The sequence below is a fragment of the Ascaphus truei genome, chromosome 5 (assembly GCF_040206685.1).
Source record: "Ascaphus truei isolate aAscTru1 chromosome 5, aAscTru1.hap1, whole genome shotgun sequence".
Classification (NCBI taxonomy): Eukaryota; Metazoa; Chordata; class Amphibia; order Anura; family Ascaphidae; genus Ascaphus; species Ascaphus truei.
In genome coordinates, this window is record NC_134487.1 from 15,289,061 (window position 1) to 15,308,497 (window position 19,437).

The following is a 19,437-nucleotide window of genomic DNA, read 5'->3' on the forward strand; positions in this document are numbered from 1 at the left end:
TAATGGGAGATGACGAAAATATAATAAAGCAAGAAGATAAGGGAGGCGGGGTGATTATCATGGACAAATGTTATTACATTGGAGAAGCCAATAGGATTTTAGGTGACAAAGACACATAGTTGTCACTTGGGAATAATCCCACCAAATAATTCTTGATAGATTGGAAAACCTTGCTGTCAAAATGGAAAATCTCTGGGGATTTTGAATGATGATGAGTTTAAATATTTATACAAAGAGAAACCCAAGTTACTGCTGCTTCACTTCTTCCCCAAAATCTGCAAGGATTTAGAACATCCACCATGGGAGAGTGATAACATCAGTCTTCCTACTGGATGACCATTTAAATAATCAAGAACTGGGGGCCCTCAGGGGCTTCAGCTCTGAAAGACCCCCTGGTTCCAATGTTGTTAAAAAAAAAAGAGGAGGTTAGTTAGGGTGGATTAGCTCCTTTTTAGCTTTTCTAAAGACCTGTGCATACCGGGACTATCTGCACGTTTGCGAGCATTTATTAAAAGGTGCCATGGTCAGCAAGTGACAGCTCCTATTAGGGAGACTTGGGAGGAGATCTCTGCAAACTGTATTGATAGAGAATATACAGAGATGATGCAGGGGGTTTCTCTGGCAAATAGGAAGATTGTGAGAATGTAGCCACGTTGCCTCTTCGAATTAATGCGGTGGCACACTGATGAATTGATTTTTGTCAAAGAATTGCAAACTGGGAACATAAAATGGCTTCCGCCATTCACAAACACTGAATCAAAGAATCAAGAGCACGCTCGATCCCCTGCTTCAGTGTACATGTTTTGGAGTTTGGATTGAGTCCTTTTTCTGGAGCTGCACTACTCCCATACGTAATATATTTAATCTTAGTACTACTAGTGTGCACACTAGGTGTATCACCATAACGGTGTGTGCGCGTGAAACCCTCTTATCCTCATTCACACACACTGACCAATCCAAGGTTGCCATGGAAATGGCTTGTCCCAACGAAATCAGAAAATGTCACTACGTCCGTTTCTTCATGGGAAGGGTGTTACTGTTCTAGAAGGAACACGGGGGATAGGTTTCTAACCCACTCTCAAACTAATATGTAGTCTTGTATAATAATAATAATAATAATAATAATGATGATGACGACGATGAGAACCTTATTTCCCACCTCACACAGATCCTTCTTTTTAGAGCAAATGGAAGTAATGACACTGCCAGGAATTGTTATTTTATGCCACCACTCCGGGTTTGACCCGGAAACTACGGATTTCGGCCACTTATCTCCGGGCTCCGAGTTTACCTGGTAAATCTCTTGGTAGCGGTGGCATCTTCCCCTACAAATCCTGTCAACATAGCTGTGTGACGTCAAATGGTGCCGCGTTGCCATGACAACGGGACGCTACGTGACATCTAGGTGTCACGTGACGGCCATTGCCATGACAACGAAACGCTCCGGGACATTACGGCGTTACGCAGCATCACATTGACCATGACGATGTGGCGTCACGTGACGACTTGGTGCCATAAGGCACGTTGTCATGGCAACTTGACGTCGCGTGATGCCATGGGCACCCTGTTGTCATGGCAAAGCGTTGCCATTTGACATCACGCAGCCATGTTGACGGGATTTGCAGGGGAGGATGCCGGGAGCCGCCGCTGCCGAATGTAAGAGAAATAAATATATAAAGAAGACAAATGTAAAAAAAATAAAATATCTCTGGGTTACCCTTCAATAGAAGGTGACAAATCTGCTCATACTACAGTACCATGCTGTGACCCACAACACATAACCACCATTATTTAGTTATTTTATTTATATTTTTTTACCAGGAAGTAATACATTCAGAGTTGCCTCTCATTTTCACGTCTGTCCTGGGCACGGAGTTATGATGACAGATACACGGTTACAAATACATAGTTACATTAAGTAAACAGAGGCTATATATTATACTGCTGCGGCCACTTTCATTCTAACATTTGCCCGTAATTTCCCGGGGCTTAGTTCAGCTGGCGCCGAACTTGGCAGCGCGCCAGCCGCATCTCTTCCCTGCACTCCCCTCCCCTCGCGCGCATCTTCCTCTCCCCTCCCGACCCCCTGGCTGCTCCTGCTCTGCCTCTTCTGCCCCTGCATCTTCCCCGTAACCCCGCTTCAACTTCAGGGGATGTCGGGGAAGCCGGGGAAGCGGGCGCACCACCGGCGCCACAGTGACGCGCGGACAAGCCGCGTCACCCCGCGCATTGCACGCGCACTGCGGTGGCGGCCGCATTAGAGTCAGCTCGGACGCCACTGTAGATAAAGACATTGCATAAACAGTTAGATAATATATGTTATAGGTGCAGATTAAAATGTGAATAATAGCACAAACAATACTATTTATTAACCTATCCTGGTTGCAAAAATGCCGCAAAGAAGAGCGTTCGATTTAGCAAAGAAAAACATTTACTTGCAGGGGGATTTCATTCTTCCCTAAAGTTGTTGCTTTTTCTTGCTTCAGTTTCTCAGCCGAGGAAGAGTTTTTTTTTCAACTTCAAATTTTTATTGAATTTTTTCATATCAAATAAAACATTGCATATTTAGAACTTTCAAACGTGGAATAGAAAAAATATTCTTAACAAAATTGTAACATGTTATCTGTTTGTAAACAAGCAAAAAAAAAGGGGGGGGGGAGAAGGAAAGGGATAACAGGTGTGAGATCTCTGCTTCTGTTATTTTACTATTACTCCTATGGGAACTTTCTTCAATTCTTGTGTAGGTGACTAACGTTCTTATTATTTCTTATATTTCTGGTTAGTCTTATTAAAAGGTGACCTATAGCTCATGCTTACTCATATTCTTACCCGTACTTCGAAAGAGAACGCATTTATCTCCATCATTGCCAGATTGTGGTTCTCTCTACTCCTGGGATGTCTGTCTGGGCCAACCACGGCGTCCAGACTTTTATACATTTGGCGCCAGTGTCATTAACCAAACTCGTTCATTTTTCCATCTGGCAAATATACCACATTCTATTCCTAATCTGGGGGATATATGGAATCTCTGCTTGTTTCCACAGTGCCGCGATCTCGCACCTCGTGGCTGTTGCTAAATGCATAATCAGTTTGTTACCTGTTTTGGAAAGGCCCAGCCACGGTCTGTTCAAAAGGAACAGCCATGGATCCGGAGGAATAGTGAGGTCAAAAATCCTCTGAAGCCAATGTCTAATTTGTGTCCATAATGGGACTATCCGAGGACAAGACCACAACATGTGTAACAGGTTCGCCGATGCTCCACACTGTCTTGGGCACAGAGGGGAGCATCCTGGTCCAAACCTTGCTCATTTCTGTGGAGTGAGATACCACTTTATATGCGTTCTCCTTTAAAGTAGTGCATATCGAGCTCTTAGCTGCTGCTGTTACAATAGCCGACCAGTCTTCTTCGCTCACCTCTTCTCCCAGATCTGCTTCCCACTTAACCATATAAGGTAATTTATCATTTCTGTAGAGTTTGAACCGACCACTTCTTTATACATCTGCGATGTAAGTCCCTTTGTATTTGTCTCTCTTAGACAGAGCTTTTCAAACGTAGTCAATGGGGGGAAGGGAGAATGTTTATTATAGAATGCTCTGATATGAGGGTATCTAAAAAATTCCGTATGGGGTATCCCTTTGTCTGATCTAATTCGAGGGAGACTTTTATAAATAGAAACGGTGTGTTTTTCCATTAGCTACTGAAGATGAAGAGGCTTAATGAAGGGGTATGGGGCGGGGGGTGGGGCGCTGTAATAACCACGACATGCAGAAGCGTCTTTATCACAAAAAGAGACTCGCACCCAAAACAGGCAATGTAGGATCAGCATCTAATTAACTGGGTAGGATTAGACAGTTGGAGCAAAAGGTGAGGGTGAGGCAAACCATTGCAAGACTTGCAGGAAATGAGAAGTTCTCTGTTGATCACTATGGGGATGAATAAACTCCTTCTTACTGCAGACTGAGAAGCTGCTGCAGGACCTGACTTTATTCGATGCTTGTTCTGCCTTTTGCACATGTGAGCTGCTGTCCTCCATCTCTGGCAGTCAGAGCTCTCTTCTGCCACCTGCTGGAGATCATATTGTTTGCCGTTTACAGACTGTTCATTCAGTGCTGCCCCTCACAAAACAGATATTTATTCATAAAATGTGTTACCAGGAAGTAATACATTGAGAGTTCCCACTGGTTTTCAAGTATGTGAAAAAAACGGGGAATGAACCCCCAAAGCCTGATGCTGCAAGCTAGGCAAGTAAACTTTTAATCCATAGAGCACAGAGATGAGAACAACAGCGTCATGAATATAATGGCTTGATAGACTATCAATCTACCACACGCAACCGGACTAACTCAGGGTGGGGGCTATGAAGCATATGAGCTGGTAGAAGTACAAGGAGGCACGTCAGGAGAAATGCCAAAGAGTAAATCACAATGCCCAGTATGTGCTAACCTCACCTACACCCCGTCTTCCACGATGAATGGATCAGCTGCAAGTACTCACAGTAAGATGTGCAGACTGCCGGGTGTTGCTGATAAAAGGCGGCATTTGTTCCAAGCTGCTTGTTGTGATGGCGTGCGCCTGCCCGTGATTAGTACAAGGAAAAAGATGGGGTAACTCGGCGGTCACAGCTCTCCATAAATCAACCAAGCGCAATAAAAATAAAAAAACTTTATTGGATCAAAAATATGACATCAACAGAGAGTAGATACACTCCGACGCATTTCGTCCTGAAGAAAGGACTTTTTCGAGTATGTCCTGGGCACAGAGTTATGGTGACAATACAAGGTTACATTAAATGAACAGCGGTTATATGTTATATTTACAGGCATTTAATAACTTTATTACATATAGCACTTTTCTCCCAATGGGACTCAGTACACTTCACAATTACAGTATAGTGCGCGGTACGCAGCACATAGTGATTTTACAGACACACATTTCATGGACAGTTAGGGACAATATATGTTATAGGCGTATATAACAGTTACAGACCAGACTAAAATGTGAAACAGCTAAAGTCTTGAAATTACTGGTGGCGGCTGTGAGAGTCTCCGGCAGACTGTTTCAGTTGTGAGGTGCACGGTAAGAGAAGGAGGAGCGGCCGGATACTTTGTTGAACCTTGGGACCGTGAACAATCGTTTGGAGTCAGATCTCAGGTGATAAGTGCTGTGTGTGTGGTAGTGCTTCGTGTGGTAGGGGTGAGGCGCTTGTTCATATATGGTGGTTAGCGTGTCCACTGTCCAGAAAGTATTTGAAGGCAAGATAGGAAAATGTACTTTTAGTCTGGACTCAAGTGACAGCCAATCTAGTTCATTTCGCAGTGATGTGTGCTGTAGTTACATTGGAGGACAAAGTGGCATATTGAATTGTAGAGGGTGTCTAGTTTGCTAAGGTGAGTTTGGGGTGCAGTGCCATATACTATGTCACCATAGTCAATAATTGGCATTAGCATCTGCTGCGCGATACGCTTTCAGACCAGCAGGCTTAGGGAGGATTTGTTCCTATAAAATACACCTATTTTGGCATAGGTTTTGGATGTCAGGGTATCAATCTGCATTCCGAATGTTAAATGGCAGTCAAACAAATGCCCAGATATTTGATACCAGTAACAGGAGTTAGGGTAGTATTAGAGTCTTGTCAGTGTTTAAAAACACTTTTTGGGGGAAATCCAATATCCAGATAAAGACCCTAGCTTTGTTGCAGCAATGCCATGGGATTTACTCTGCAAACATCTTTAACCCCACTCAGGGACTGGGGTTATAGGATTTCTGTAAAGCAGGCTGTGTCTACTAGGTGCCCCAGATTCCTAATCCTTGGGTAAATACCCGAGCCTGTAATGGCTCACAATTCAGTTATCCATTTCAGGAACCTAAGAGTTTGGAGCTATGAGGGTTACATGGAATCTTTTTATGGGTAATATTAGAAACGGAAGCTGCTGTACAGTATAGCGTACAGTAGAGTCCCAATTACCCTAAACGGGACCGATACCGTGTCAGATAACTGAAAATGACGGATAATACGGAAAGTATTATCTGACATCTGCGCCCCCGCCCCCCTCCTTCTTCTCACTTACCAGCCTTACCGACGGCAGTGGCAGAAGAGGAGGAATGAAGACCATGGGAGCGGCACAGGAGGAAGACAGCTGGCGGCGAGAGAGGACCATGTCAGCGGAGGAAAGGAGTTAGACAGCCGGCGGTAGCAGAAGCAGGAGAAGACCACAAGACCATGTGAGTGGAGCAGAGCGGCCCCTGAGAACGGCCAGGGAGGAGCGCGCTGACTTCCGGTGTCTGCCGCTGTTACAGCGTGATCCTCCCCGGCCGTAGTCCTGTGCCACTCTGCTCCTGCTCCACTGACATGGTCTCATGGTCTTCTCCTGCTTCCGCTACCACCCGCTGTCCAACTCCTTTCCTCCGCTGACATGGTCCTCTTCTCCCGCCGCCAGCTGTCTTCCTCCTGTGCCATCCCGCCCCCGTGGTCTTCAGTCCTCCTCTTCTGCAGACGCCGCTGCCATCGCCGGGAAGCCTGGTAAGTGAGGAGGGGGTGGGGTGCAGATGTCGGATAAAACGGCATTTCGGGTAACCGAGACTCTACTGTGATAGGAATAAGCGCTTCAACATAAAAGTAACATTAGGAAAAGGAGTCCCTGTCCCGAAGAGCTTACAATCTAAGTTGTAAGTAGGGACAACTTACAGTGACAGTAGGAGGGTGTTCTGGTAAATGCGTATGAGATCTATAGTACTAGCCAACGGAGCTACCCGTATTTGTAATTGAAGAGGTGTGTTTTAAGATCGGCCTTGGAGCGCCAATCCAAGTGGGCGATTTGTTTTGCGACTACGTTTTATTTAACATGGGATTAAAGCAGGGGGTCTGTGGAGCTGAACCCCATTCATTTCAGCTCCAGGGACATCCCGTTTCCAGAGATACTTACCTCCGTAGGGGTAGCCGCTCCGCACGGCTAGCAGGGTTCACGTAATGGCGCCCGCGCCATGCGGGCCAATAAGAAGCCATGAAGACATCAGGTGCGGCTTCCTATTGGTCCACGTGACGCGGGAGCTTTAAACTTCGCAGAGATACTTGCACCCCCTTTGGAGGTACGTATCTAAGGAAGCAGGGGGTTCTCAGAGCTGAAATTAATGGGGTTCAGCTCCGAAGACCCCCTGCTTCAATCAAATGTTAAAAAAATAATTATATTCTGAAGCCAGGGTCACGTGTGATGTGTGAATAGCCCCAGATAGCATTAACTCAGCCCCCTTTCCAAATCACTCCAAGTCCTATAATATTTCCTTCACTTTATTGGAAAAGCAGCAGTAAATACAGGCTCTTGTGGATGGTGTGTAGTTGTGATTTGTAGTTAGAACCAGGTAGAAAGAGGTGGCCTTGCCATGGGAGTGTAACAGAGATGGGTGCTGTACTCACTGTCTCCAGGGTGGAAAAGGAAGTGAGGAGCAAGGGTCACACTAGAAGTGGGATGGGACAAACTAACTGTCAGCAAAGACAGGGGGGGAGGGCAGAATAGCCCATTCTGAGAAGAATCTCCGAGGTTGCTGTAGCAACTCACTGGTTACATGCTCAGAGGCAAAAAGGGCAGCATATTGATACATCACACAGGCACGGTGTGTGTGTGGAACAAATGCATGCAGCTGAACTTAAGGAGCTGACAAGCAGAAGGGGGGGTCAAACAGAAATATGATTCTTGTTCCATGACAAATTAATTTTGAAAAGGCACATCAATTGCTCTTTTAAAGGATAATAGTCGGATATTGAAGGGAAGGGCGTTCCAGAGGCGTGGGGCAGTCAGTGAGAAAGGTTTAAGAGGGGGGAGGGCTTTAGATACAAAGGGGCTAGAAAGAAGACATCCTTGAGCAGAACGCAAGAGCCGGGCAGATGCATAGCGAGAAATTAGGGCTGATATGTAAGGAGGAGCAGAAGAGTGTAAAGCTTTAAACGAGCGGAGGAGAATATTGAAAGTAATAGGAATCCAGGAGAGGAATTACAGCAGGAGAGACACTGAGACAGAGTTAGGAGAGAATAAAGTGATTCTAGCAGCAGCGTTTAGGATAGATTACAGGAGACAGGTGAGCGTTGATAATCGCACTAATAGAATTTCCTTATGCTTTTTAAGTTAACACTGTGGTATACATTGTACAGTATACTGGGTTAAAAAAAGATGTGTTTGCTAGACTTTATAATGTTATTATTATAGTGCCATCTGCTGTTTGTTATGTGTAAGAATGAGGTATAATGGGGCTATATATAGGTTTTATTTGCATGGGGTTGGGACGGAGGCCAAGGGAACACTGATCCGCTCAGGCGCACCCCTACTTCACTTAAACGTAATTAAAAAAGAACACAAACAATTCGATGAGCGCAAATCACTGCTTTACAGGACCACACCAACATATTTTTTAATTGTATTTCACATCTGCAAAACGCTTGCTAAATCGGTATTAAAGGATAAGTCATTAAAACTACGGAGTTATTTATTTGATCCAACATTCGTGGGAAAGTTTGAGTTGGAAGAGAAAAGTCCGGTCAGCAGATCACCCCCCCAGAGAGTTTCTGTTCCTGTGTTTTAGAGCTGCTGCCTAAGGGGCGAAAGGCCACTGGCGATAATACACAAGCCCATTGGATTTCGCTTTCGATAAGAAGCTACTTTTAACCTACCCCTCAGCACTACAGATGCGTTTCCTCTGGTGCCAGAAATACAGTAGAGAGATAGTTGTCACTTGTATTCCATGAGCCCTGGGCGGCTGAGATAAAACACATTCCCAAGTAAGCTTGTAGCCTCCCTACAAGGATCATCAATTCTTCCCCTCTGATCCGTCCTGTGCAGATAACATTTGTCCTGTGTAATGGATCAATGTTATCTCAAAGCTTGCTTCCAGTGACTGCAAGAGACCCTCACTCTGCCTCTACTTTAACATACACATTTGTGGTGACGTAATTGTTGAGCAATGGGATATTTTTGCACAAGAATAATAATAATAATATCAAATAAATCATATATTTGCCATTGATACAAACCTAGAAATGAGGGTATGTTACTCAAAGACATTAATGTAAAATGTGGAATTTATTACCCATGGAGACTGGGATGGCGGATACAATAGATATGTTCAAGAAAAGGTTGGAGATCTTTTTAGAAAGGAAAGGTACACAGGGATATACCAAATAAGTAAACATGGGAAGGATGTTGATCCAGGGAGTAATAATAATAATAATAATCTGACTGCCATTATTTAGAGCCAGGAAGGAATTTATTTTTCCCTTTATGAGATATCATTGGATGATATGACTCTGGGGTTTTTGTTTGCCTTCCTCTGGATCAATATACTGTAATTACAAATATAGGATAAAGTATTTGTCTAAATTTAGCATCGGTTGAACTTGATGGACGTACGTCTTTTTTTCAACCTCATCTACTATTTAACTATGTGTAACTATGTAACTATGTAACTATGTGTAACTATGTAACTATGTAACCCTCTGCAAATCAAAAAGGAGTCAGCAAGGCATTAAAAAGTAATTTGTTACTTTGTGGCAGCGAAGAAATTTGAGGTATTATTCCGTGGTGAACAAATGCTGTGAACGGTTTGTACAATCCTCCTTTCTGGAGGGAGTCAGGTGACTGCGTATTAGGGGAATGGGGGCGGGGATACCCTCGCTGCAGCTCAGAAACCGAAACAGCGTTAGAGGGTGGTGCTGCAATCTGGGGTAGAAAAGGACCCCTTAATGAGAGCACTCAACCCAAAATAATGATATGTTGATATAATTAAAACTAGTTTATTGGGAGCTATGCTCCAAGAAAAAGGGAAACAAGATAATACAGAGTTTAAAGTGAGAGGAGAGTCCTATAACTGACAAGTAAGTTGTTATTTGTGCGTTTGTCACTCTGATGCCATCATTAATCAAACACATACAGTAGATGTAATGAGCATTCCTGAATGTCAGCAGACGCAGGTGTAAGTAAAACTTCATCTTGTAGGTGACTGAATCATTTAATATTTCTGAGGGGTACATGGAAATGTTTGCAATTTTCTTGGGCAAAAGAAGCACTATATCAGGGGTGGCCAGCTCCAGTCCCCAAGGGCCACCAAATGGTCAGGCTGTAAGGATATCCCTGTTTCAGCACAGGTGGCTCAATCGGTCCTTGCTTTAGCACCAGTGACTCAATCAGTCTCTGCTTCAGCACAGGTGGCTCAATCAGTCCCTGTTTCAGCACAGATGGCTCAATCAGTCCCTGCTTCAGCACGGGTGGCTCAATCAGTCCCTGTTTCAGCACAGGTGGCTCACTGATTGAGCCACCTGTGTTGAAGCAGGGATATCCTTAAATCCTGACCTGTTGGTGGTCCTTGAGGACTTTAGTTGGCCACCCCTGCACTATGGATCTCCATCTTTAAATAGCCCTTGGTGAGTACTTTTCAGATTGCTCCGGCTTTGTGTGCTGGTGTTTTGTGCTTTCACACAAGATTGGAATCAAAACCCGGGAAACCCAGACAGAAGAATTCTTGGGCTTAATCTGTCAGCTCATTTTCTGTACTCACTGGAAATCCTTATCTGCCTCTCATCACCCAGACATGAGGGGCAGACGTGAAACAGCTCAGCTGACCTGGCTCCCAAACACACTCAAGTACATGGACTCACAACTATTTAATGGCACCTGGTTTAACCCTTTGAGTGCCAAGCAAAGCGTTGCTAGATCAAGGTTTAAAAGCCCCCTTCACCCCATATTTTACCCATAGCCTATTCTGCGAAGTGTGTGCTTCAACCATTTTAATAGAAGAATGAGCTGAAGACCTCCTTGCTCTTTACAGGGGTAACAGAATTATGCATTATAGTCTGGGCTAAAAATTAGCAGGCAAATGAGTCATCCATGTGATATTCAACAAACTAAGAGGAGTTGCTAAAAGGCAGTCAGAGCACCCCTGACTCGCTATCTTTCACCGACTGGTCCAGGTTGGCAAACCAGCCATTTGGTAAATCTATATGGCGTTTGGCAAAACATAGTGACTACGTCTTGGGGGAAACCCAAAAGGTTAAGACATATTAGAGTCTATTTTCCACTATCCACTTCACAGCCAAACATCACCACGACATCCTGAAAAATAAATAACAGGTGGGAAAGAGAATTCTGTTTTCCCACGTTCATCGTGTTTGTGTTACAAAGTTTCACCAGTTGGACAACGATAAGCAGTGAAACATCACTGGAACATCAGTGAAACATCGCTCTTCCCGTTCCCACCACAGATAAGGGGGAAAGCAATTATTCCACATGAGCTACATTTTATAGGGGGATTTCCAGCATCGGGTTTCCAAAACAAACACACACTCAACGTATCGAAGTATTACAAAATGTGGGGAAATTCAAACCGTTTTGATTAATTATCACCTGCAATATTTCTTTGTTTTATGATCTGGGTAATAGCCAAGCTACAGTAGCCCTGCCTTCCAACAAGTTGCTGAAGTTGATGAAGGAGGGGGAGCTCAGTAGTAATGTTACGGCCTTTGAAAACGGGTCCATCCAGTGACCAAAAGCACCAGCAGAACCAAAGCAAATACCTTAATACGTCTTGGCAGTTCATTTAACGCCCACGTGAAATTGTGAGGGTTATATGCAAAGGGGTTTATTCCCCAACCAGCCGCAGTCATTGTAACTCGCTAACAGCCATGGAATGAATGGCCATTAACTGTTGACAATGGCCATTTCACTCTAGTGGGCAAACCCCAGAGACTCGAACAACGTACAGTGTGTGTGTGTGTGTGTGTAGCAGAGTGCCAAAGAAAGAGGAAGAGATGGCGTGGTTCATTTTTTTTTAATAAGGGGTAACAAATAATTAGGGAAAAGTCAGATTTAGAGCAGGGGTGGGCAACTCCAGTCCTCAAGGGCCACCAAGGGCCTCAGGATATACCTGCTTCAGCACAGGTGGCTCAATCAGTCCCAGCTTCAGCACAGGTGGCTCAATCAGTCCCAGCTTGAGCACAGGTGGCTCAATCAGTGGCTCAGTCTTTGATTGAGCCACCTGTGCTGAAGAAGGGATATCCTAAAAATCTGGCCAGTTGGTGACCCTTGGGGACTGGAATTGCCCACCCCTGATATAGAGTAGAAAACAGAGCTGCGCTGATTCATAAGAAGCTTGATGATCTGGATTAAAATATTATCCCTCAATAAATGCAGTTATCACTCTTCTTCCAACAAGTACATAACTGCTGTGGGTTTTTATTGTTTGTGGATTTCAGAACTCGGATGTACTGTGGGGACCTTCCGGGAAGCAGGACGATAAAGGTGTGGCCGACCTGCTGTGCCGAGCCGTGAAATCGGGATTCCAGCCGGGCACAGACACCTGCAGCATCGTCCTCGGACACGAAGAGCAGCCAACCAGTCAGCTGGCGATACTGGAGGTCAAAGTGCAGTGTGAGTACCAGGAATGGAACAAACATATGCGGAATAAAAGGGGGGAGTTAGAGTTCCGGCCAAGTTCTCGACCGATCCAGAAGGCAAAGCAGTTTCAGAGCATTACCTGTAGTTATAAATATTTGGAACGTACGTTTTTCCAACTATCCCATTACCGGGGCGGGGGGGGGGGGGGTGGGGGGGCTGGCTTATATCAAAGGAAATCCGGGCAAGGTATTAAAGGTGTAAATCTATCAGGAGCAAAGCAGTGTGTTTAATGGGTCAAATGTTGTGACATTTTTGTAAGAAATTATTTTGGGGGGAAATTCTTAGAAGAATGTAAAATGAGACTTTGTTTAGTTACTTTCTCTTCTGCCTTTAGACTTCATTAATGATAAAGCGTACCCTGTCCTGTCCTTAGTTCCTTCTCTCTGTATCCAGTACCCTGTCCTGTCCTTAGCTCCTTCTCCCGTGATATCAGTACCGTCCTTATTTCCTTCCCCCGTGATATTAGTACTGTCCTTATTTGCTTCCCCCGTGATATCAGTACCCTGTCCTTATTTCCTTCCCCTGTGATATCAGTACCCTGTCCTTATTTCCTTCCCCCGTGATATTAGTACTGTCCTTATTTCCTTCCCCCGTGATATTAGTACCCTGTCCTTATTTCCTTCCCCTGTGATATCAGTACCGTCCTTATTTCCTTCCCCTGTGATATCAGTACTGTCCTTATTATACTTCCCCCCGTGATATTAGTACCGTCCTTATTTCCTTCCCCCGTGATATTAGTACTGTCCTTATTTCCTTCCCCCGTGATATCAGTACCCTGTCCTTATTTCCTTCCCCTGTGATATCAGTACTGTCCTTATTTCCTTCCCCTGTGATATTAGTACTGCCCTTATTTCCTTCCCCTGTGATATCAGTACTGTCCTTATTTCCTTCCCCCGTGATATCAGTACTGTCCTTATTTCCTTCTCCCGTGATATTAGTACCCTGTCCTTATTTCCTTCCCCTGTGATATCAGTACCGTCCTTATTTCCTTCCCCCGTGATATCAGTACCGTCCTTATTTCCTTCCCCCGTGATATCAGTACCGTCCTTATTTCCTTCCCCTGTGATATCAGTACCGTCCTTATTTCCTTCCCCTGTGATATCAGTACCGTCCTTATTTCCTTCCCCTGTGATATCAGTACCGTCCTTATTTCCTTCCCCTGTGATATCAGTACCGTCCTTATTTCCTTCCCCTGTGATATCAGTACCCTGTCCTTATTTCCTTCCCCTGTGATATCAGTACCGTCCTTATTTCCTTCCCCTGTGATATCAGTACTGTCCTTATTATACTTCCCCCCGTGATATTAGTACCGTCCTTATTTCCTTCCCCCGTGATATTAGTACTGTCCTTATTTCCTTCCCCCATGATATCAGTACCCTGTCCTTATTTCCTTCCCCTGTGATATCAGTACTGTCCTTATTTCCTTCCCCTGTGATATTAGTACTGCCCTTATTTCCTTCCCCTGTGATATCAGTACTGTCCTTATTTCCTTCCCCCGTGATATCAGTACTGTCCTTATTTCCTTCTCCCGTGATATTAGTACCCTGTCCTTATTTCCTTCCCCTGTGATATCAGTACCGTCCTTATTTCCTTCCCCCGTGATATCAGTACCGTCCTTATTTCCTTCCCCCGTGATATCAGTACCGTCCTTATTTCCTTCCCCTGTGATATCAGTACCGTCCTTATTTCCTTCCCCTGTGATATCAGTACCGTCCTTATTTCCTTCCCCTGTGATATCAGTACCGTCCTTATTTCCTTCCCCTGTGATATCAGTACCATCCTTATTTCCTTCCCCTGTGATATCAGTACCCTGTCCTTATTTCCTTCCCCTGTGATATCAGTACTGTCCTTATTTCCTTCCCCTGTGATATTAGTACTGTCCTTATTTCCTTCCCCTGTGATATCAGTACTGTCCTTATTTCCTTCCCCCGTGATATCAGTACTGTCCTTATTTCCTTCTCCCGTGATATTAGTACCCTGTCCTTATTTCCTTCCCCCGTGATATCAGTACCGTCCTTATTTCCTTCCCCCGTGATATCAGTACCGTTCTTATTTCCTTCCCCCGTGATATCAGTACCGTCCTTATTTCCTTCCCCCGTGATATCAGTACCGTCCTTATTTCCTTCCCCTGTGATATCAGTACTGTCCTTATTTCCTTCCCCTGTGATATCAGTACCGTCCTTAGTTCCTTCCCCCGTGATATCAGTACCGTCCTTAGTTCCTTCCCCATGATATCAGTACCGTCCTTAGTTCCTTCCCCCGTGATATCAGTACCGTCCTTATATCCTTCCCCCGTGATATTAGTATCCTGTCTTTATTTCCTTGCCCTGTGATATCAGTACCCTGTCCTTATTTCCTTCCCCCGTGATATCAGTACCGTCCTTATTTCCTTCCCCTGTGATATCAGTACCGTCCTTATTTCCTTCCCCTGTGATATCAGTACCCTGTCCTTATTTCCTTCCCCTGTGATATCAGTACCGTCCTTAGTTCCTTCCCCCGTGATATCAGTACCGTCCTTAGTTCCTTCCCCCGTGATATCAGTACCGTCCTTATATCCTTCCCCCCGTGATATCAGTACCGTCCTTATATCCTTGCCCTGTGATATCAGTACCCTGTCCTTATTTCCTTCCCCCGTGATATCAGTACCGTCCTTATTTCCTTCCCCCGTGATATCAGTACCGTCCTTAGTTCCTTCCCCCGTGATATCAGTACCATCCTTAGTTCCTTCCCCCGTGATATCAGTACCGTCCTTATATCCTTCTCCCCGTGATATTAGTATCCTGTCCTTATTTCCTTGCCCTGTGATATCAGTACCCTGTCCTTATTTCCTTCCCCCGTGATATCAGTACTGTCCTTATTTCCTTCCCCTGTGATATCAGTACCCTGTCCTTATTTCCTTCTCCCATGATATCAGTACCGTCCTTATTTCCTTCCCCCGTGATATCAGTACCGTCCTTATTTCCTTCCCCTGTGATATCAGTACCGTCCTTATTTCCTTCTCCCGTGATATCAGTACCCTGTCCTTATTTCCTTCCCCCGTGATATCAGTACCGTCCTTATTTCCTTCTCCCGTGATATCAGTACCGTCCTTATTTCCTTCCCCTGTGATATCAGTACCGTCCTTATTTCCTTCCCCTGTGATATCAGTACCATCCTTATTTCCTTCCCCTGTGATATCAGTACCGTCCTTATTTCCTTCCCCCGTGATATCAGTACCGTCCTTATTTCCTTCCCCTGTGATATCAGTACCCTGTCCTTATTTCCTTCCCCTGTGATATCAGTACCATCCTTATTTCCTTCCCCTGTGATATCAGTACCGTCCTTATTTCCTTCCCCTGTGATATCAGTACCGTCCTTATTTCCTTCCCCCGTGATATCAGTACCGTCCTTATTTCCTTCCCCTGTGATATCAGTACCATCCTTATTTCCTTCCCCTGTGATATCAGTACCGTCCTTATTTCCTTCCCCCGTGATATCAGTACCGTCCTTATTTCCTTCCCCTGTGATATCAGTACCATCCTTATTTCCTTCCCCTGTGATATCAGTACCGTCCTTATTTCCTTCCCCCGTGATATCAGTACCGTCCTTATTTCCTTCCCATGATATCAGTACTGTCCTTATTTCCTTCCCCCCGTGATATTAGTAGCCTGTCCTTATTTTCTTCTCCCGTGATATTAGTACTGTATCCTGTCCTTATTTCCTTCTCCCATATTAGCACTCTGTCCTTATTTCCTTCTCCCATATTAGCACCCTGTCCTTATTTCCTTCTCCCATATTAGCACCCTGTAGAATAAATCTTACCCACCCCTGAGCCTCCACGAGTCTGTTGTGGCGTGTCCAGCCGCAGATGTAGAAAAACGGTAGCAAAAGAAGAAAAAAGCAGCGCACTGCCAAGGAGCTAGGTGGTTAAAAAAAAAAGTATATAAATTTAATCAACAAATGAACATCACCCAAGGGGGTTGTGCAACCTCCTACGCGTTTCGGACGTAAGTATGAATACTCCTTGTTAAAGGACATTACGTCCGAAACGCGTAGGAGGTTGCACAACCCCCTTGGGTGATGTTCATTTGTGGAATACATCTATATACTTTTTTTTTTTAACCCCCTGGCTCCCAGGCAGTGCGCTGCGTTTTTCTTCTTTTGCTACCTTATTTCCTTCTCCCGTGATATCAGCACCCTGTCCTTATCACTGTCTATTAGCATATCTCCAAGGGATATCTATTTTGTTGAGCTTTGATAAGGATTGTAACCTTGAACGGACTTCAAGCAGAAAGTAATATGTACCGAGGGCTATAAATTACCGAGGCCGGGAGAGATGAAATAAAACACCGATTTTCTGACACCCACATGTGAAAACAATGTTACTGATTGATATTTTTGCTTATCTTAGCTCGTTCCGTGCCAAAAGACCTTTATACAGTGCTGGAGAACAACAAGGATAAGATAAAAGAGGTACGCTTGTTACAATCCTTCACTGCATGTATAAATATGTATAGTTTACCAGTCGTCCTTTCCATGATCTTTTTACATAGTAATGTACAAAATAGTCGGTGACACTACTAATTGTAAAGTTGTCATTTGTGCAAGCTATGGAACCAGTTGGTTGTTTTAATAAAACAGTAGTTAATGGAGGGAAAAAATGCACTTATTAAAGACAAAAAACAGACAAGCCCAACTACTAATAACTATAAAATAAAAAGGAATAATGGCAGATAATGCTCACTTACATGTGAGAAAATACAGATGATCCCTGCAGGGCGCGGAAAGGGAATATCACAAGCAGTGCTAGATTTTTAAAAAATGCCGCCCATAGCAATGTGACATCACGTCGCTGGCCGCGTGTATGCGCTATCGGCGGTTGCTGCCCGTGCATGCGCGAGTGGCTGGCAAGCGCCAATTGCGCATGTGCGGGCGGCAGGGGCGTAGTTATAGCCCGGGCAGCCCAGGGGACCGCGCTCTTAGGGGGCCCGCTCTCTTCCCTCCTCCCTCCCCCTGTCGGCAGGCCCGGCAGAGGAATCAGCAGCTGTTACAGAGCTGACACCGGAAGTTAGAAAGACTTCCGGGTCAGACCACGAGAGCGCGCTCCTCCCCTGCTTTCGTGCTCTGCCAGTGTAACAGCTGCTGATTCCTCTGCGGCTTATCCTCTGTTTAAGGCCAGAACACCCACAGGTCACATAGGTGCTGATGATGGTGGGGCCCGTGGGGAGATGAGGTGATGATTGTGGGGGAGATATGATGATGGTGGGGGAGATGAGGTGATGATGGTGGGGCCCGCGGGGAGATGGGGAGATGAGGTGATGGTGGGGGAGATGATGTGATTATGGTTATTGTGGGGGAGATGAGGTGATGATGGTGGGGGAGATTAGGTGATGATGGCGGGGGAGATGAGGTGAGGATGGTGGGGGTGGTGATGATGGTGGAGGAGATGAGGAGATGATGGTGGTGGGGGAGGTGATGATGGTGGGGGAGATGAGGAGATGATGATGGTGGTGGGGGAGATGAGGTGATGATGATGATGGTATGGGAGATTAGGTAATGATGATGATGATGGTGCTGGGGGAGATGAGGTGATGGTGGGGGAGGTGATGATGGTGGGGGAGGTGTTGATGATGGTGGATGAGATGAGGTAATGATGATGATGATGGTAGTGGGGGAGATGAGGTGATGATGGTGGGGGTGATGATGATGGTGGGGGAGATGAGAGGCAGAGGAGGAGGGGGAGAGATGAGGAGGGAGGATCAGGGAGAGGATGGGGGAGGGAGAAAAAAAAATTGCAGTCAGTATTAGTATAAATGGGGCCCTGAAAAAAATGTTTTGCCCGGGGGCCCGCGTATATCTAGCTACGCCACTGGCGGGCGGCAAGCACCAATTGCGCATGCTGCCCCAAATTCTGCCGTCCTAGGCCCGGGTCTATCAGGCCTAATGGGAAATCCACCACTGATCACAAGGTCCTCGAATAGGTGTGTGAGGCACTGCTACGGCCAGGTATCTTGATGCGGGAACCGTTTGAAAAGTCCCACGCTCAGGACCGTCTCGCAGTCAACCTCCAGCGTTTGACCAACCGCGTGTGTGCTGCTTGCGTCTTCTTGCACGGCGCACTTCCGTATTTGGTGCACCGCCGCTTTCAATGACGTCCCCACGCTCTCCTGCTGGGTACTGCCACCAAGAACCCCAGGAGAGCGTGGGGCTGTCATCCAACGCTGGAGGTTGACTGCGAGACGGTTCTGACCGTGGGTTATGTCAAATTATTCCCGCATCAAGATACTTGGCCGCAGCAGTGCCTCCCACACCTCTTCGAGGCCTACTCTGGTGATATTCCCTTCCCGCGCCCTGCAGGGATCATCTGTATTTTCCCACACGTAAGTGAGCATTATCTGTCATTATTCTTTTTTTATTTTATACTGACATGGGGTTGTGCTGGTCTGTTGTTTGGATCCCCACCTTGGGGAAAGAAGAGCCGTAGAACCTGCGCTCTCATGGACTGAACGCACCATTCATAATTTGTGGCCATTTTTCATTAGTGAGGTTACCTTGAGCACGGGGATTATTTTTGTACGTATTAAACGTTGCATTACAGCCTGTATTTCAGTCCTTCAGATGAGGATTCCTCTGTAGAATGAAAGAAAGATAACCTCAGTACAACCAAGCAGCTAATAACGTAATTACTGTGCTATAGCCAAGTACAATGTTACCTTTAAACATGTACCAAATGGATGTTTACCGGCATTATTTTCTCGCTCTGCACTGTACATGTTTCTTACCAAATACAACAGCCTTAGCAGCTCTCCTCTCTCTCGTGTCCAGCACGGATTCAGCAATGTGTCCTATAATGCCAGCAAGTTATCTGAACAAGATGAGGACTGGCTGAGCATGCCGCTTATAATAACGATTGTATGCCTGGCTGTGTCCCTGCTGATTATCGCGGCTATTTACGGGTGTTGGCATCAGAGGCGCTCACATAAGAGAGATCAGGTAAGCGCTAGTTAGCAATTACATACAAAG

General features: G+C 45.4%; 1 protein-coding gene across 2 annotated transcripts in view; it reads left to right on the forward strand.

Annotated features, from left to right (window-relative positions):
• The window catches only part of PODXL (podocalyxin like), a 94,259-nt gene that overhangs the window by 65,979 nt on the left and 8,843 nt on the right, over positions 1-19,437 (forward strand). For both annotated transcript variants that reach the window (XM_075599370.1, XM_075599369.1), the window contains exons 5-7: positions 12,234-12,408; positions 16,826-16,887; positions 19,240-19,407. In XM_075599370.1, the coding sequence (XP_075455485.1) occupies positions 12,234-12,408; positions 16,826-16,887; positions 19,240-19,407 (405 nt within the window). The remainder of the gene's footprint in view (positions 1-12,233; positions 12,409-16,825; positions 16,888-19,239; positions 19,408-19,437) is intronic.